The sequence below is a fragment of the Phyllobates terribilis genome, unplaced genomic scaffold (assembly GCF_046119375.1).
Source record: "Phyllobates terribilis strain yellow unplaced genomic scaffold, ASM4611937v1 Scaffold_2__4_contigs__length_985480577, whole genome shotgun sequence".
NCBI classification, from domain to species: domain Eukaryota; kingdom Metazoa; phylum Chordata; class Amphibia; order Anura; family Dendrobatidae; genus Phyllobates; species Phyllobates terribilis.
In genome coordinates this window covers 640690261-640711304 of record NW_027362762.1, presented here as the reverse complement: position 1 = coordinate 640711304, position 21044 = coordinate 640690261, and the positions used below count along the sequence as shown (strand labels likewise).

General features: G+C 38.0%; 1 protein-coding gene across 1 annotated transcript in view; it reads left to right on the top strand.

Moving 5' to 3' along the window:
* Positions 1-17670, top strand: part of RNPEP (arginyl aminopeptidase) — a 59360-nt gene extending 41690 nt beyond the window's left edge. The window contains exons 5-11 of the mRNA XM_073666626.1: positions 314-549; positions 1260-1373; positions 5016-5128; positions 11507-11615; positions 13419-13643; positions 16018-16160; positions 17315-17670. Coding sequence (XP_073522727.1) covers positions 314-549; positions 1260-1373; positions 5016-5128; positions 11507-11615; positions 13419-13643; positions 16018-16160; positions 17315-17464 — 1090 coding nt within the window. The 3' untranslated portion in view covers positions 17465-17670. The remainder of the gene's footprint in view (positions 1-313; positions 550-1259; positions 1374-5015; positions 5129-11506; positions 11616-13418; positions 13644-16017; positions 16161-17314) is intronic.
* The last annotated feature ends 3374 nt before the right edge of the window (positions 17671-21044 follow it).

Here is a 21044-nt window from a genome sequence, read left to right as displayed (position 1 = left end):
GGCTGCAGCCAATGAACGGCTGCAGTTTGCTCTGATGAAGCTGTAGTCACACATCTGCCCTGACGGAACATTGATGGGCTGCACACGATACAAGTAATGTTACTCTCCGGGAACAGAGGCGCTGATATCGCTGGAATGGTGCTGCTGCAGAAGGTGCGTATCCATTGTTTTTATTTTACTTTAGGTCCTGAATTTATTAAGCAAGGTTTCCAACAGACTATCCCTTTTTAAGTGTCAGACAATTTTCAAATTCTAGTTTGTAGCACATCTAAATATCTGCTCTCAATTTTTTTTCTTTTTTTTTTCTTTCAAGGTATGATGTTTTGTTCATGCCCCCATCTTTCCCATTTGGTGGTATGGAGAATCCATGTATAACATTTGTCACCCCCTGTCTGCTAGCTGGTGATCGTTCTCTGGCTGATGTCATTATTCACGAAATTTCCCACAGTTGGTTTGGAAACTTGGTGACCAATGCTCATTGGGGCGAGTTTTGGCTAAATGAGGGTTTCACCATGTACGCTCAGCGAAGGATAACCACAGAGCTCTATGGTAATGTAGCTCCTTTTAAAAAAAGTTTCTTATGCTTCGAAATTGTATTTTTCTTGAAGATGTATGTATACTTCATAGTAAGATTTTAATATTCTAAAAATCCCAACTGCCAAGCTGTCTACATGACATAAGTGCCACAGCCAATATTAGATACCAGGAGCAGCAATGGAGACTCAGCGTAGGCTTGGGAGGGTGTGCATAAAGTTGGTTTTTTTGTAACTAACTTCGCCGATGGTGTGGGTTTTTCTAAAAGGGGGGGGGGACTTTAATGGAAGTGTGTCACAGCACAGAATGACTGCTCAAAACCAAGTACAGGTGCTCGGTGCACCCTTGGCATGAACAAACCTTAAGTGCACTTTCCCTTCTATCTCTGGCTCTAGTTAAAACAGTGCCCAGATGGCACTTAAAATGGTTGAATAAGATCAGAAGAATTAAATTGCCGCTTTTATCAGCTAAGTTGGTTCTGATGACTATACACACAGCTCAGCTGACATGTTAGCTCCTGTTGCTGGAAGGTGCACTACAAGACTAGTAAGTACATACCCGTGCACTAAGCCCCTCTTGTTTGAAGGTGGTACCTTGTGATTGAGCACTCTCTCTGCATAAGAGGAAGCAATGGGTGTGGTGGCAGATGGTTGTAGGGAATGGACTTGTATGGTACAGAAAAGAAAATCCATTTGTCTTAAAATTATCTAAAATGTTTTCTCCAGGAGCTGCATACAGTTGTCTAGAAGCAGCGATTGGGAGAGCCCTCCTTCGTCAGCACATGGATGCATCAGGAGAAGATCATGCATTGAACAGACTAAGAGTCAAAATTGAGCCTGGTGCGTTTCTATAAGCATGTATTGTATTGTACTTGCAACGTTTTACATTCTAAAATGAATTAACTCGTATTGAAAATTTAGATTAATGTTCCATTGATTGCAAGGGTTAAAATTATATGAAAAAGAAAAGCATTCAGCAGAACAGAAAGTATTAGAAAGCATAAATCCAGAGCAAAGGGGGAGTGTGCAAGCACCTTGCAGATCCACTTACATTGACAAACCGTATCCGGAAAACCTCTGATGGGAGAAAAGAATAATATTGATTCCCTTTTGCAGGAATTGTTGGCTTAGACGCTACAGGATTTCTTCCGAAATATTATGAAGCCAAGGACCTACACACTATTAGGATATGTTCACACTGCATCTTTTTGCAAAGTTTTTGAAATTCAAAAGAATGAGCATTAATTTCTATATCAAAACGAGTTGCTGTTCATATGCAGTACGTTCAGGCTTTTGAGCTTTTTTAAATGCTCAGGCTTTCAAAAGACACCAAGCATTTTAAAGAAGTAACACATGCATTCTCCAGGGGTTTTCCACTAGGAAAAGGATAGTACTTCTAAAATGGCAAGGCTAAAAAAAACACCCAGAATTCACCTGGGCTTTTTTTTTTTTTTTTTTTTTTCAGTATTTCCACAGTTAAAAAAAAAAACACAAGCATTTTATTAATTTTTTTACAAATATAAAAAAAAAAAATCCGAAAACTGAGCAAAAAATGAAACCCGGGCATAAAAAAAAAACACCGGAAAAAAATGCTCAGGCAATGCCCAAAAACTTCAAACAAAAGACGCTTAAAGGGAAACGAACAGCTTATACATGCTGCTCGATCCATAGGCACCATGTATTAGACAGTGGCTACATAATTTCAGCCACAGACGTTTAACTCTGAAACACTGCGGCGTTTCAGAGAAAAGCATCGTTTTAAAGCTGGGGATGGATCTGCACAAGGCTGGTCAGACAGGTATATCCGCATCGGCTCCCCGTGAGTGACAGTTCTCTCCCTATTCATACATGCAGGGAGTGACCTGTCACTCAAGGAGAGCGGGCAGGGAGAAGCCGCTGGGGCCCTGCCTGTCAGACTAGTCTCTCATGCGGCTCAGTCCCCAGTACCTTTTTTTTTTTTTTCTGAAAAACAGTGCCGCCACACCTGTTAGCATAAGTGTAATATGTAGGTGCACATTCACAATGTGGCAATTAACAGACAAAAACTTAAAACGATGCATTGATACCCTGCAGTAAGTAAATAGTAGTAATACATGTAAAAAACATAGGGTACTTAGTTAACCTTTTTTGAACAAAAAAGCTTAAAAGCCATCTCATTGCAACAAGATGTAACCAATCAGGATGGTCCCTAATTCTAGTAACTCCCCACACTATGTGCCAGCAGGTCTAAAAGTAGATGGAGACAAAGTAGGACTTGGGTCTTAGTTTTACACCTTCCTGTGGAACGTTAAATAGGGATTTAAACAAACCAAAGGAGGGTGGCCGGAGGGGCCAAATATACCAGGGCAAGAAACTAGAGCAAGACCTAAAAACTGGGCCAGAACACTGTTGGCATAAGTGTAATATGTAGGTGCACGTTCACATTGTGGCTATTTAACAGACAAAACCTAGGGTAAAAAACAATGACTAGATACCGTGCAGTAATTAAATAAATGGTAATACATGTAAAAAAAAAACTGGGTACTTGGTTAACATTGATAAGATTAAACACCTCAGCATTTCAGAATTAAACATGTATGTCTGAAATCATACAGGCAGTGTCAGTGTGCTGTCTGCATGATCCAGTACAGAAGAGATGGCGATGGTCCTAGTCATTCCATTGAGTTTGTAGCTAAGTGCTGACAGTCTGTACATTACTCTATTCAGCAGAATGTCGCCATTGGCCTTAGTCTGCCTGCTTCAGGGAAAAAATCGGCTAGGATGACATCTGAGGAAAAAATCGGTCCGTTTTTCTTGAATAGTAACAGTCACAAGGATGTGGGAATGCAGCCTTACTCTTATTCATTTATTCTTTAAGAGTGTATTAAGTGGAATACAAATAAGCTTGTTCTAAGCTATTGTGGGGGCTTTTTCATTTTCCCCTCTCTATATTGCTGCCTGATTATCATTAGTCCATGTTATGAAGGGGTAGCAGTACATGGCTCCAAAGACAAATTTCTGGTAACTCCCAGTTGGGCGTATTCTAAGTTATAACCTAAACTTTGCAAGCTAAAATCTCTGCAATGCAGAGAAAAAAATAAAATATAATCTTTCAAAATTTTTTAGCCGTACAAGCAGGGCTGTGGAGTCGGAGCCCATTTTGGTGGAGTCGGTATAAAATGGACCGATACCGACTCCTAAAATATATAATAAATTGGGTACAGTAGTTCAATGCAGCTTGTGGGGAATATTTTTTCATCAGAATTTGGGAAAATTATGAAATGTCCTATTCCTGATCTAAGGGTCTAGACTTAGCGGAGATGAATCTGTGCTACAGTGAATTTATCACTTACATGAGCCATGTGTGAGGGAGTCTGAGTCATGGAAAATGATGAGTCGGAGGTTTGGCTTACTGACTCCACAGCCCTGCGTACAAGATCAGTGATGGTCTGGGGAGGCATAGGGTTGCACAAATTGCCACATGATAGCCAAAATCTTTTGAGCCATTGCAGTGGGTTTTGGGTACTGCCTGGTGCAGGACTGTGCTTGGCCTCACGAGGCTAAAGTGTATAAACAGTTCTTGGATGACAAAGACTTTGAAACCATTGACTGGCCCTCATTCCCCAGACAATTGAGAACACCGGGACATAATGCTTCAATGCATCTGATGCCGCCAAGTAGAGCCACAGACTGTAGAGTTCACTAACATCCTGATCCAGGTCTGCGAGGAAATTGCCCAGGACTCCATCTGCTGTCTCATCAAGAGCATGTCTAGACATTTTTGGAGTACATATAGGCACATGGGGGGGCTGTACACACTGTATGAGTTGCCATGATAAAATTGGATACACCTGTAATACACCTTTTTGTGATTATTTATTTATTTTTTTCCCTTTTTTTTTTTTTTTCCCCTTTTCAGGTTTGGAATCCTTCCTTCATTGGTCTTAATTGACCATTGATACTTCCTTTTTGTTCTCATTAGGCTATGTGCACACGGTGTCTCTTAGACGTGGTGTACTCTCCTAGTTTTGCTATAGGAAGATGCGTCAAGAAAAGGCTGTTTTTCCTAAAGCATCTTTGTTGTCTTTTCTGGTTTTTTTTTGCTGTCGGCCTATTTATTTTCTGTTTTTATATAATTGCCTTGTATGTAGAACTAGTGCTGGTCTCCCCAGTGGAAGCTGCCTGCAGAATAGTCGCTTCTTTTAACCACTTCACGTCTTTACAAACGTGAAGCAGTTAAAATACTGAAGATAAGCACAGCAAGTTGTTTTTTTGCAGTGCATATGTTCATACTTTTTTACACTTATTGAGTGCTTTTTCACTTGGGTTTCGTTCTGAAAAGGACTCAGTTTGCACATAGCCTTATACTGTCAGTAAAGATCACACAATTAGTACCAGTAAGATATTCAACTTGGACATCTTGTTCATAGAGTCTGATGTGTGTGATAATGGGGATGTAAATGCTCCAAGACTGAAGTGGTTAAAGTATTATTTGCTTCACAGGGGTAAATCCGGATGACACTTACAATGAAACTCCATATGAAAAAGGATTTTGTTTTGTCTCTTACCTCGCCCACCTGGTTGGAGATCAGAAAAAATTTGATGACTTTCTAAAGGTATTATTTAATATATTAATAATTTGGGAACTTATGTTGAAATTGGTGTCTGATCTGCAGTCACAGTGTTATAGAGCTGGAGGAGGTCAGATTGATACACCTTTTTTTTGGGGGGGGGGGGGGTATGTGGAATTCTATAAAACTTGAGAGTAGGACTGTGTGTATGTGTGTGTGGGTGTGTATACAGTACAGACCAAAAGTTTGGACACACCTCATTTTAAGATTTTTCTGCATTTTCATGACTATGAAAATTGTACATTCACACTGAAGGCATCAAAACTATGAATTAACACATGTGGAATTATATACTTAACAAAAAAGTGTGAAACAACTGAAAATATGTCTTATATTCTAGGTTCTTCAAAGTAGCCACCTTTTGCTTTGATGACTGCTGTGCACACTCTTGGCATTCTCTTGATGAGCTTCAAGAGGTACTCACCGGAAATGGTTTTCACTTCACGGGTGTGCCCCGTCAGGTTTAATAAGTGGAATTTCTTGCCTTATAAATGGGGTTGAGACCATCAGTTGTGTTGTGCAGAAGTCAGGTGGATACACAGCTGATAGTCCTACTGAATAGACTGTTAGAATTTGTATTATGGCAAGAAAAAAGCAGTTAAGTAAAGAAAAATGAGTGCCCATCATTACTTTAAGAAATGAAGGTCAGTCAGTCCAAAAAATTGGGAAAACTTTGAAAGTGTCCCCAAGTGCAGTTGCAAAAACCATCAAGCTCTACAAAGAAACTGGCTCACATGAGGACCGCCCCAGGAAAGGAAGACCAAGAGTCACCTCTGCATCTGAGCATAAGTTTATCCGAGTCACCAGCCTCAGAAATCGCAGGTTAACAGCAGCTCAGATTAGAGACCAGGTCAATGCCACACAGCGTTCTAGCAGCAGACACATCTCTTCAACAACTGTTAAGAGGAGACTTTGTGCAGCAGGCCTTCATGGTAAAATAGCTGCTAGGAAACTACTGCTAAGGACAGGCTACAAGCAGAAGAGACAAGTTTGGGCTAAAGAACACAAGGAATGGACATTAGACCAGTGGAAATCTGTGCTTTGGTCTGATGAGTCCAAATTTGAGATCTTTGGTTCCAACCACCGTGTCTTTGTGCGACGCAGAAAAGGTGAACGGATGGACTCTACATGCCTGGTTCCCACCGTGAAGCATGGAGGAGGAGGTGTGATGGTGTGGGGGTGCTTTGCTGGTGACACTGTTGGGGATTTATTCAAAATTGAAGGCATACTGAACCAGCATGACTACCACAGCAACTTGCAGCGGCATGCTATTCCATCCGGTTTGTGTTTAGTTGGACCATCATTTATTTTTCAACAAGACAATGACCCCAAACACACCTCCAGGCTGTGTAAGGGCTATTTGACCAAGAGGGAGAGTGATGGGGTGCTACACCAGATGACCTGGCCTCCGCAGTCACAAGAGCTGAACCCAATCGTGATGGTTTTGGGTGAGCTGGACCGCAGAGTGAAGGCAAAAGGGCCAACAAGTGCTAAGCATCTCTGGGAACTCCTTCAAGATTGTTGGAAGACCATTTCCAGTGACTACCTCTTGAAGCTCATCAAGAGAATGCCAAGAGTGTGCAAAGCAGTCTTCAAAGCAAAAGGTGGCTACTTTGAAGAACCTCGAATATAAGACATATTTTCAGTTGTTTCACACTTTTTTGTTAAGTATATAATTCCATATGTGTTAATTCATAGTTTTGATGCCTTCAGTGTGAATGTACAATTTTCATAGTCATGAAAATACAGAAATTTCTTAAAATGAGAAGGTGTGTCCAAACTTTTGGTCTGTACTGTGTGTGTGTGTGTATGTATGTGTATATGTATGTATGTATGTGTATATATATATATATATATATATTAAACCTGATATTAATTAATGAATTATTGCATCTCTTACAACACACACAATTTTTATTTTTTTCTTTAAATCTTTTTTAATTATCTTTGCAGTCTTGCAAAAAACAATTTAGATAATTTTTTCTATTTATGTGAAATGTTTGTTATAGTTCAAGCTTGTAAAACCTGTAGTCTATGGATAATTCTATCACTATCATGTGTCTTGGTTACTATGAAGATGTAGAGAAACACTTTTGGGATCCATCTCTGCTTCTGATCTTTAATGGCGCCATGATAACTATGTTGATCCGATTAGGTTTAATAGTTGTTGACTGCTTATATTTAACACTTACCTGACCAAGCAATTTTTCATTTTTGCGTTTTTTTCTTCCCTTTCTTCGAAGAGGCTTAATTTTTTTCTGGCAACATATCTGTATGAGGGCCTATTTTGTTGAAGAGGGGATGTGTTATAGTTTGGAAAGACCCTGATTAATTTACCTTTACAAAGTACTGGAAAATAAAAAATCTCAAGTGTGGAGGAATGGTTAAAAAAATGGTAGTTCCCTAATGTTTTTTTGGACTTTTTACAATTTTACTCAGCAATATGATTTTTTTTTATTTAATTTCCTGAAAACCAGAACTTTTAAGTATATGGGCTGTGTGAGGGTGTTTTTATTTATTTATTTAATTAATTTATTATTATAATTATATATTTGTTTCATCTTGAATGGGCAGGTTGGTTTACAACATCTTGATTGCAGACTGCAGCAGATCATTTTGAGGTGCCAAATATTGGACCTCAACCCGCCGATCTCTTACCAATTACCTATCCTTAATTTTCTCTGGCAGTCCCTCAGACAATGAATGGAGTGGAGGTCAAGTATGCACACCACCACTCCATTCAAGACTGGATTCTACAGAGCTCTGATTTCTATTACTGGGGGTCCGACAGTTGGGAACCGACACTATCTGTAAGGGATAGGGGATAACTATAATTAGGAAATAACGCTTCAAAGCGCCACTCCACCGCTTTGTTTTTTTCAGTGCTAGAGTGGCGCTTTAAATGTAAGCCCGCTGCCCCCATTGATATACTCTCCGTCCGGCATCTTCCCCGGTTTTCAGCACCGCTCTGGTCCCATGGTGCCATCTTGTGAGCACAGCTTCTAACAGCTGAAAGTCAGAAGCTCCACTGACAAGCTCTCAGTACAAGTCTATTTAGCGCCAGAATGAGGCTTTCATAGACTTGTATTGAAAAGTGACCTCCGCACAACTCCATGAAACACTGGAGCTGCAATCTGGTCACTTTTCACAGGAGACGGACCGGAGCAACGCTGGAAACCGATGAAGGCGGCGGCAGCTGAGTATCAGACAGGTGGCAGGGGACATTTAAAGCACCACTGCAGCGGTGCAATAAAAAAATGGTGCTTTATCTAAAAGACCCCCATCCTCCAACACCTTTGATGCTAAATTGCTGTTACTATTGATTATAGAATCTAATTTAAGTGTGTGCTTTTTTAGAATGTTTCAGAATAAGCTGTCATGTGTGTACATGAGGAATAACATCTTTCTGGCCATCATATGACTTGTATCATGAATGTGTTAGTCGTTTACACCTCTGAATGCTCTAGTTATTAGAAATTTCCTCAGTTTCTTTGTTTTTATTTCCTTCTAGTTTAAGGGTGTGTGCACACAATGTGTTTTTCAGATGGATTCCGCACAGAACCCACTTGAAAATGCTAGAAAAAAATGGCAAAAAGAATTTACATTATGCACAGCAATGTCAAAGCGAATTGCCTTTCACATGTGCTGGTCTTTTTTGTAACTTCTTTTAATTATTTCAGGTTTCCTTCAAAAACTATGAAGTGGCTAAAAGAAGTAACCAGTCTATTCTTCAGACAGCTTTCGCTTGGAAGTCGCCACTGTTATATACAGTGGGGAAAATAAGTATTTGATACGCTGCCGATTTTTGCAAGTTTTCCCATCTACAAAGAATGGAGAGGTCTGTAATTTTTATCATAGGTACACTTCAACTGTGAGAGACAAAATCTAAAAATAAAAAGCAGAAAATCACATTGTATGATTTTTAAATAAATAAATTGCATTTTATTTCATGAAAGAAGTATTTGATCACTTACCAACCAGCAAGAATTCTGGCTCGCACAGACCTGTTAGTTTTTCTTTAAGAAGCCTTACTGCTCTGCACTCATTATCTGTATTAATTGCACCTGTTTGAACTCGTTACCTCTATAAAAGACACCTGTCCACACACTCACATTCCATCCTCTCCACCATGGCCAAGACCAAAGAGTTTTCTAAGGACACCAGGGACAAAATTGTAGACCTGCAAAAGGCTGGGATCGGCTACAGGACAGTAGACGAGCAGCTCAGTGAGAAGGCAACAACTGTTGGCACAATTATTAGAAAATGGAAGAAACACAAAGATGACTATCAGTCTTTCTCGTTCTGGGGCTCCATTCAAGATCTCTCGTCATGGGGTAAGGATGATTCTGAGAAAGATCAGGAGTCGGCAAAGACCTACACAGGAGGACCTGGTCAATGACCTGAAGAGAGCTGGGGCCACAGTCTCAAACATGATCGCTAGTAACACAATACACTGATCCAGAGGAGGCATGGGAGAAGGTCATGTGGTCAAATGAGACCACTCCACTCGCCGTGTTTGGAGGAAAAAGGTGGAGTACAACCCCAAGATCACGGTCCCAACCATGAAACATTTTGAGGGAAATATATACTTTGGGGGTGCTTTTCTGCAAAGGGGACGGGACAACTGCACTGTATTGAAGGGAGGATGGATGGAGTCATATATCGCAAGATTTTGGCCAACAACCTCCTTCCCTCAGTAAGAGCATTAAAGATGGGTCGTGGCTGGGTCTTCCAGCATGACAGTGACCCGAAACACACAGCCAGGGCAACTAAGGAGTCTCTCCGTAAGAAGCATTTCAAGGTCCTGGAGTGGCCTAGGCAGTCTACAGACCTGAACCCAATAGAAAATCTTTGGAGGGAGCTGAAACTCAATGTTGCCCAGTGACAGCCTCGAAACCTGAAAGATCTGGAGAAGATCTGTATGGAGGAATGGGCCAAAATCCCTGCTGCAGTGTATGTAAACCTGGCCAAGAACTACAGGAAACGTCTGAACCTCTGTAATTGCAAACAAAGGTTTCTGTACCAAATATTAAGTTCTGTTTTTCTATTCTATCAAATACTTAATTCATTTGCATTTTATTGCATGAAATATTTAAAAATCATACAATGATCATACATACAATGTGATTTTCTGTTTTTTTCTTTTTAGATTCTGTCTCTCACAGTTGAATTGTACCTACAATAAAAATTACTGACCTTTCCACTCTATGTAGGTGGGAAAACCTGCAAAATCGGCAGTGTATCAAATACTTATTTTCCCGACTGTATGTAATAAGAAAATAATAATAAAAAAGGCTTCATAGAAAATACTGCTGTTTTCCTGAAGCTGCTTCTGCTTCAAAAACAAAGTGGGTCCACTGGCATCTATAAGACACCATGTGCACACACCCTTTATTCCACTCCCCGCATATCTTTATAGGCAGAAGGTGTAATTCCATATCTCGCTGAAGACATCTGTAGACCGATTTTAGTAGTATTTGAGAGTTAAAGATTAGTGCAGGGAGAAAACACATGAAGAAGGGTGAAATGTGTGCTAAGGCTACAGGGACACGCAGAATACTAGCCATAAATGTAAGTTGTCACAGATTGGCATAGCCCTTGACTCCTGTGACACTTGCTAAACTTATAGGATATCTCCTTTTACAAGTTTATAGTGTCCATAATGTGTCATATGTCCTTGTCCTGTACTTTCATTGGGCTGGTATATTTGATTTGTGTTGTGTCCTTTCTTCCAATATGCTTTTACTTATCCTTGTTTGAATTTATATAATGTATTATCTCTTGATGTTTCAATAAATTATTATATCTTGGGCAGAATATACTTTTGTTTCTGGGCTGTTTTGAAGGTTTGTATATTTAATAGAGTTATCTTGCCCTACTTACATCTAGTGTATCTGTATTGAGAATACTTTGTGTATCACTAATCTGAAAGCAGTGTAATGTAGGGGCAGAGATCCTGATTTCAGCGATGTTTTACTCACTGGTCTGGCTTGGTATATTTTTTTTTATAAAATAACTCTTATCAGTAGGAGATTATCATTAGAAGATTAGTAAACTTGCTACTTTGTAGTACTCCATATTCCTAAAATCTGTTTAACCCTACTCACTGGTAGCTTTCTGCCTATGCAGTGTATGCAGAACGCTGCCAATCAGTGGTGTGGGCGAGGTTATACAGAGCTCAGCATTCAGAGAACTGGTAGATCTAAAGCCGATAAAACAGTGATTTTATCAAAACTGCAGTAAGCAGCCCAGTAATTGATACATCGCTGGAATCCGGGTCTCTGCCCCTAAAGCATGCTGGTCTCTGAGTAGCAAAAATATGGTGATAGATTCCCTTTGAATATCATGTTTTTGTGTCTTTAGGCCTATGTTGACAGATTTAAGTTTCAGAGCATCACTGCTGATGAAGCTTTGGCCTTTTATTTGGATCATTTTCCAGAGCTTAAGGAAAAGGGTGTTGATAAAATAAAGGGTAAGTTTAGAGTAATTAATATGTAACTGTTCTGTAAATATTATACCACCTACTCACGAGTCTATTGCATTGTGTATGTTATAGTTTCATATTTGTAACTTATTTGTGACCTTTTTTGTAGGTCCCTTGTAGCCAATTAGGATAATGTAAATCAGATTCCTAAATTAAACAATGTTAAATCATTTTAATCTATTTATTAATTATTTTGTTGATGAGAAAGTAAAGTCACAGTTTTTGTCGATTTCAACATTTTTCAGGATAATAAAAGTTCAGCTTAATTGTATGTTATTACAGAAAGACCTAGATAAGCTGACCGCATGTGTAAAAACATGATAGATCAATTTTAATGTTGTTAAATGTAAAGCAATGCACCTAGGCTGAATTAATCACATGGCTGTATAGACATTAAATGGCATTAAACTAGGGAAAACGAAGCAAAAAGAACTTGGCTATTCTGGCCACAAGTCAGCAAAGCAGCAGTATTCAATGTCAGGCAGCAGCTACCAAAGCAAATGGGATTTTAAGGTGTATTTCATTAGAGGAAACCCTGTCATCTCAATGTAATATTACCCATTTAGAAATCCTTTTGTAAGAACATATATTGAATATAGGATTTACTTTTGCATTTCACATTCTCAAGAGTATTGGAACACTAGTTTTAAAGGCAAAGGACATCTTTTATAATGGAAGGCAAGAAAAATTGTGCTTTTTTTTTAGCTTAAAAAAAGCATCTTAAGGTGAATTCAATTACATGTATAAATGAGTTATTTCAAAGGGTGAAGAAAACACTGACGGATTATCTTGTAGAATCCTTTATTCAATCTTCATTTCAATTCCATGTACATATTAAGGAAGTGGCCTAATGTTGATGCCTTTTGAACACATGTATTAGTCTTTTATCCGTTTCTAGTTTTAATCGGTAAAAAGGTTTTGCAAGATGTGAACTCCCAGCCTAAGTGTTTTGACTTTTAGTTGAAGTTGACTGAATAGCGTTGAGGGTTCCTGGTTCAACAACACTGTCTGTAGTGTATGGGCGCCTTGCAAAACGTCCCCTCCATGCCGGCATCCTTGGCTCTTCTATTGATTTGTAGTCCTCTCTCAAAATCCCGCATGTATCGGGCTGCAATTATCCATGCGTCGTGTTGCAATAATAACATTGTGCCAGGACAAGAAATCAAGAGGAACTGTGGCTGCTGGCTGGTAAGAGGCGTTTTACAGTGCTGCCGTGAATTAGTTGGCTCATGTCCGACACAGTATCATCTTTGAACTGGGAGAAGATTAACAATAGGGTTCAATAACATCTGCAGTTGCTATGAAGGCACTAGTGATGAGAGAATAAAAAATATACGCCATAACCTCAGCACTGGGCACCTGGGATGTATATAAAAGTATTATGGACTGATGAGCATGCCACCGAGCTATGTGCACAAGTAAGATTCAGTCATGTTGGACGATTAGTGCAAGATCTCAGGAATTATTTCTTTATTGAAATTATTGTGATCGCTGATGAATATAGTCTAATAATATGCTAATGAAGTTCACTTCACTCTGAAATATTGTTGATGGGGAATAATGTTATTCCACTGTACGTGAAACTGCTCTAAAGATCAACATACACTTATCAAACAAGCTGTTGATAATTATTTTCTTACACTTATTGACTTTAACAATAGAAATTTATAGCTAAATTGAGAATTTCTTTTTTTATATTTATTTTCTGCGCTTTGTACAATACACCTAAACTGAGCACTTCGAGCATGTCGATTATTTATTTCCTTATCGAATATGTGATTTCTAAAATAGGCTTTGAATTTGACCATTGGTTGAACACACCTGGCTGGCCACCATTCCTTCCAGATTTATCTTCGGGTATCTCTCTGATGAAGCCATCTGAAGCTTTGGCTGAACTCTGGGCTTCTTCACCGCTTGACTTTGAGTCTATTACTAATGTGGATATCACACAATGGAAAACCTATCAGCTTGTATATTTTTTGGATAGAGTACTTGACAAGTCACCTCTTCCAATGGGTAAGAGATTTAATTAATTAAATCAATAATTATGTTTGACCATTTCACCACCACTTGAACCCTGAAATGGCAAGACTGGTTACATTACATCAATTCTCAGACAAATCATGAGATCAAAAGCACTCATGCAAGTTGTCTGTCTTCCTGTCATACAATTTGAGCTGTAAAAAAATATTTTTTTTAAAAATTTTTTTTTACAGATCTAAATTGACAGGAAGTCGTAGACCACTTGCACGTGTGTGTGTGTGTATATATGTGTATATATATATATATATATATATATATATATATATATATATATATATATATATATATATATATATATATATATATATATATATATATAATTTCAACAGGTTACCATTTAGCCTTAATATCTTATCTTTAATGCATATATTTGCAACAGTCTTGTACAGACTTTTGTGCCAGCAGTGTATGCTTTATGTCATCATATGGGCTTACATACTTGTTATTTATAAATTCATCTGGGTCTCTTGACACGATTTGTATTAGATGTCCACCTGCACTGCTCATGCATTTTACGTGATCTTTCTCCTTTTTTGAGGGTTTAATATTTCCTTATTTAGATACATATCTATATCTCTTGTGCACTTTATTTCTGGTTGACAGATATTCTATATAGGCTATTTTAGTCTTATTTCTTTGCACTTTATAGCACTTACTTTCCTCATTCCAGGATATAGTACTGTTATAACGTATCCCTCTCCCCAGTACGTTGCTATTTGCACTATTATTCATGTGTAATTCTTTGGCATTTATTTGGCCACTTATTTAAACATCTTGCAGACTAATTGATTACATCTAGCACTATAGTGCCGTGGTCTGGTATATTTGTGTCCTAGCCATCTGTGCTTTTTAATTTTGTTTTTAAATGTATTGTTCAGCTTCTTTGTTAACACATTTATTAATATATAATTTTTGGCGATCCTTGTCTTTACATACTTCTTTCCTCATACACACTCGAGACTTGTAGGCCATGCAGTGCTCCTCTGGGATATTAGAGGAGGAGGGCTTGAACGCTAGGCCACTTATTGGATGAAGCAATCCTAAAAGTCCACAGCACCACTCGGCATACAGGCAGCACTTGGATGTTTATAGTCTATGGGCGGTCCAGAAGTAGATACGAATGCTGCCCAATTCTCCTGATATCTGCATTAGTTCCTGCTACTGGCAGGTCCACTTCCTGCTTGGTTATAACACAAGAGAAAGCATATAATATATGACGAGTGCATGGTAGCTAAGCCAGCCCCCTTTCCTGTGATTGCAAAGTAAGTACAGGGTTAGCAAGAGATCTAAGCCAATCAATGAGCCCACTTCTGACACAGCACTAGTCTGGGGCGTACACAGCAAGCAAGAATTGGAACTTCTTTCTTAATTTAAGTATATTATTAAGTTATGTATGTTTTATATATTAAACACACATTGCATGTCTACTTTACTTAACATATACCATAATTTTCAGACTATAAGTCGCACTGGACCATAAGACTGACCTAGGTTTTAGAGGAGGAAAATAGAAAAAATTGAAGCAAAAAATGTGGTCATGACGCACTATTTTATATATATATATATATATATATATATATATATATATATATATATATATATATATATATATATATATATATATATATATATATATATATATATATATATATATATATATATATATATATATATATATATATATATATAATTTGTGGTCCACAATCCAGGAATACATGGCCTCCATCCCATCTCTATCCTGGTATACATGGCCCCCATCACGCCACACACTTAAAAAAAACTTATAATAGTCCCCTCCCTCGCAGTGCTGCGTCCTGTTCTAATGCCAGCAGCTGTGTGGCCGCTATTAAAGAGAATGAATATTCACTGTTCTCCAATCCCATAGCCCCACCCACCACTCGGCGCCACCATCAGTGCATAGAGAAGGGCGGGACTATGGGCGTGAGGAGCAGTGAATGTTCATTTCCTTTAACGGTGGGCACAGTCTTAGCTGCAGCAGCCAGCTCCTGTGACCCGTCCCCCCCGTATACCACCACCCCCCACAGCCACAGCAACAGCCGCACTATAAGGTACATCCGGACTATAAAATATTGGAGGAAAAATCGTCTTATAGTCCGAAAAAACTCGGTAAAGGCAGAATCGCATGTAAGATACTGAAAGAAGAAAGTCAAAAATGGAAGCAGTTTTGTTATGTATTTGGATATCATTAAAAAACAAATTGCCAGCCAACAGACAACCTCTGTTTAAAAAAATAAATAAATAAATAAATATACTTTTCTTTTTTTTTTATTACATTCAAATATAATTTCTAGAAGTAATGAACAGACTATGGTCATTTTTTATGTAGGCAATGTTGAAGAGCTTGGAAAACTGTACACAAAGATTTCTGAAGCAACCAATGCTGAACTGCGACTCCGTTGGGCCCAGATTGTCTTGAAAAATGATTATCAAGATAATTTCCACAAAGTCAGAAATTTCCTGATTAACCAAGTAAGTCAATGGGGATAGTTTACTAGAAAGTTGGGAGAATATTAACCCTTTCCCGACATGGCCAGTTTGTTTTTTCCTCCATAACATTTTTTTTATATATATATTTTGGTCCACTTAGAAGTAAGGGGCTTGTTTATTGCAGGACAAGTTGTAATGACACCATTAATTTTACAACATGTTGTGCAGGAAAACGGGGCAAAAAATTTGAAGTGCAGTGAAATTGCGGAAAAAAAACACAATTTTTACTTTTTTTTTGTGGGGAATGGTTTTTACAGTGTACATTGTGTGGTAAAAATTAACCTGCCAATGTGATTCTCCTCTTCAGTACGATTACGGCGTTACCCCACTTTTCTAGTTTTTTTTTTTTTTTTTTAAATTTCAATAATGAAAAATAAAAAAAAAAAAAAAAAAGAACCTTTTCATTGTGTTGCTATTTTCTGAGACAAGTAACGCTTTAATTTATGGTAGATATGAGTTGTGTGAGGGCTTATATTTTGTTTGGTAAGACCGTGTTTTTACTGATGCCATTTGGGGATAAATATGACATATTGATTGCTTTTTTGCGGTGATGCAGCGACTTAAAAACCCACAATTTTGCTGCTTTGAATTTTTTTCTGGTTACGGTATTTACCGTTCAGCATAATTTTTATATTTTAATAGATTGGACCTTTTTTAGACATGGTGATACCACGTGTTTTTTTTTTTTTTATTATTATTATCTTTATTTTTAATATGAGGAAATTCAAACTTTTTTGTTTTATTTTTAAAACTTTTTTACTGTCTTTATTAGTCCACTCAGGAGTTTTGAACCTGCAACAGTCTGATCGCTTGTGCTATATACAGCAATACCACAGCATTGCTACATATAGTAAAAATGGCGGGTGTTCGTGGCAGGTCCTGGCTGTCTGTTACAGCTATTATCTGCCAAATATGTGTCAGGTTCACCCCGTGAGCCCGCTTCTTACGTGCGCTGTACATGTACAGTGGATGTCAATAAGGGGTTAACTGATGTAAATAAACTATGAACCCTTCTATTATTTAAAGCATTATTACTTTGCGGCATTTTTTGTACATCGACCTAAACCGTTTACATGTGCACACAGTTAATTAACACAACTTTTCGATTTTACTTCCCCTACCTAATATACTTTTAGGGAAAACAAAAGTATACATTGCCGCTGTACCGTGCTATGCAAGCTGGATCAGAGTCTGCTCGGGCTTTAGCGATTGAGACCTTCAAGCAAACATCTTCACAGCTTCACTCTAATGTCCGTAATTACGTGAAAAAGATCATGGGATTGTGAAGAAAAGTCCTATTTTTATTCTGATGAATACTGTATAAGAAAGCATCAGATATTGATTGCATTGTATGTGGCTTTACTAATAGTTTCCAAATATTTCTCCATTTGTGGAGACCTTATTAAATTCTTAACACTTGTCATTTGTTTACCAGAGTTGTGAAATCTGTGATGTGTAATTAACAGAAATAAATGATTCAGAATGCCTTTTATATCCAAGTAGCGTCGCATATTTTACAGGAAAATGCCTTCAGTTCGGGGTTTGTTTTTGTGTAACTATCCTAAACGCTCATGTTTGGTAATGCCAGTGCTGTTCATGATGCTTAATGGAGCCAATTTAGAAAACACTAGCTGCTGATGCTGTAATAATCATTTGCATACATATTAAATATCTTAACAAATATCAAGACAAGACCGTCCCTTCCAAACAGAATACTGGTCTGAACAGGTGCATACGAACAGTAGCCCTCTCCATACATAACTAAGTAGCACTCTGTAGCGCTATAGCATGTAAACATGAAATAAATGAAATTTGAATTGCATTACTGCTCTAGAAAATAGGAAACAACGTAGATACTTGGCACATAATTTGGCCTATTCATGCATGCCCGGCAGCCAACGACAAGGTGATCTTGTCCAGTATTTTGCTTGGAAGTGACGGTCAATCTCTTGATATTTTATACATGGGCTCTGACTGAGCACTCCTTCCATCAGCCTGTGGTGGTTTTAATTACAGAAGCATCCTACCTACCCATATAAGTGTAGGCTATCAGCCCAGGAGAGGAATCACATTAGGATAGGTTCCCAGCTAAAGAAGATCGGCATATCGTTGGCTATTGGGCATGCATGAATTTTGCCAAATTATGTAGTAAGTATCTTCGTTTTTTTCTCTTTTCTAAAGCAGTAATGCAATTCAAATCTCCTATATTTCATGTTTCACTTGTGGGCGTTTCAGCTGTTCTGGCACCTCAGGGGCTCGGCTAACGGAGCCCACAATCTATTAAAATGGAATCCGCGTTCTAAAAGTCAAATAGCGCTCCTTCCCATCCAATCCCTGCTGTGTGCTCAAACAGTAGTTTACAACCACATGTGGGTTATCACTATGTGTTTGGTAAAAATTGCATAGCAAATAATGGGGTCCATTTTCTCCTATTAACCCTCGTGTAAATTATAAGTTTGGTGCTAAAACAGTATTTTAGTAGAAAAAAATAAAAAAATTTGTTTTCTCATCTAAATGTTAGAAAGTTTTGTGAATCGCTTGTTAAATAATACTCAGTGCACCAATAGATGAATTCATTGCTGGATCTATTTTCCAAAATTGGTTTTGTCACCTCAGGGGCTCGGCTAATGGAGCCCACAATCTGTTCAAACAGAATCTGTTGTAAAATGCTGCAGAATATGTTTGGCGCTATAAAAATAAAAAAATTATTATTATTATATCTGTGTTCTAAAAGCCAAGCTGTGCTCATTCCCATCTGATCCCTGCCATGAGCTCAAACAGTAGTGTACAACCACATATGGGGTCCTGGCACATTCGGTAAAAATTGCATAACAAATTATGGGGTCCATTTTCTCCTATTGCCCCTCGTAGAAATTATAAAATTGGTGCTAAAAACAGTATTTTAGTAGAAAAAAAAACACATTTTATTTTGCCATCAAAAACGCTGAAAAAATTTACTTGCATTTTTTTGGTGCGGTTTTTCAGCGTTTTTTTCACCACCCATTACTTTCTATGGGTGAAAAAACGCTGAAAGAAGTGACCTGCTCTATTTTCCAAGAACACAACCAAGGCACAAAATACACAGCAAAAAAAAAACACAAGATGTGGGAACAGAGAATTCTGCTTTCTCATAGACTTTGCTGGTACTGTAAAACGCAGCTGAAAATTAGCATAAAAATCTGCAGCAAAATTCACTGAAAAACCCAACATGTGTGAACATAGCCTAAATGCTATAAAGTTTTGTGAAACACCTGTAGGTTAGAAATGTTCAGTTAATCCCTAGATGAATTCTTTTCAGGGTCTAGTTTCCGAAATGATGTCAATTGTTGGTTTCTGCTGTTTTGTCATGCCAGGGGCTCTGCAAATCGACATGACATTCACAATCTATTCCAGACAAATTTACGCTCCAAAAACAAAATAGTCCTCTTTCCTTTCCGAGCCCTGCCATGTGCCCAAGCAGCAGTTTTTGACCACAAATAGGGTATCCTCACATTCCTATTATCCATTGTGAAAATTACAAATTTGGGGCTAAAACAACATTTTAGCAGAAAAAACATAATTTTCGTTTTCACATCCCCATTTTAAAAAGTTATGTGAAGCACCTAATAGGTTCAACATGATTGGATGAATTCTTTGATGGATCTTGTTTTCAAAATGTGGTTTCTTGTCTGGGTTTCTGCTGTTTTGGTGCTTCAGGGACTCTGTAAATGAGTCATGGTGTCTGCAATCTTTTCCAACCAAATTTACATTCCAAATATCAAATCTTGCTTCTTCCCTTCTGAGCCCTGCCGTGTGTCCAAACAGAAATTTTTGACTACATGTAGAGTACCAACGTGCTCAGAAGAAAGTGGGTAACAAACTGTGGGGTCCATTTTTACATGTTACCGCTTGTAAAAAGGAAAAATGTGGGGCTAAAGCAACATTTTCAATAAGATGACCTAATGTTAGCAAATTCTGTCTCGTACCTGTGGGTTCAAAATGATCACTATACCCCTGGATAAAATCCTTGTGGAGTGTAGTTTCCAAAATGGGGTCACTTGGGGTGGAAGGGGTTCTGTTGTTTAGGCACATAAGGGGTTCTGCAAACGTGACATGTCTCCTGCAGTCTATTTCAGCCAAATTTGTGTTCCAAAATTCAAATGGTGCTCTTCCCTTCTGAACCCTGCCGTTTGTCTAAAAAAAAAAAAAAGTTTATGGCCACTGTCCCTTCTAAAAGTGAAAAATTTGGGGGCTAAAGCAACATTTTATAGGTAATATTTTTTAAAAAAATTTCTACTCCACCATAAGCCCTCTAACATCCTAACAAAATAAAATGTTTGAAAAAATGAACAGCATGACGAACTGGTATAAGGATATACAAATTGAAAATTGTACATTTTTCAAAATTTTTGCCAAGATTCCAACATTTTCACAAACGCAAAACATATCAACCTACATTGTACTTTGTTAGTGGTAAATTTATCACTGTAAAAAAAAGTTTTAAAAGCACTGAGATACTTTGAAGCCTTCCAGAATTGTTACCACAAGAAGTGACAGGTCAGATTTCTTAAATTTGGACTAGTCATTAAGATCAAAATTGTCGCTCTCTAAGGGGTTAAACAGGGTCTATAACACCATACCCAAATACTCGCCTGGTGGCGCAATGGCACTTGGTAAGTGGAACTTGTTTGACAACTCATTTTATGCGTACTATAGGCAGCATGAACCAAGGACATGTATGTTTTAATCTGAAAAGCCACATATTTGATAATTGTGTATACCTGGCTGATGTTTTCAAATAATATATGCAATATAAATGCATTATATAAAATAAATGCATATTATGGAATATGCACGTCATATCTTGTCTCATAACATCAGACACAT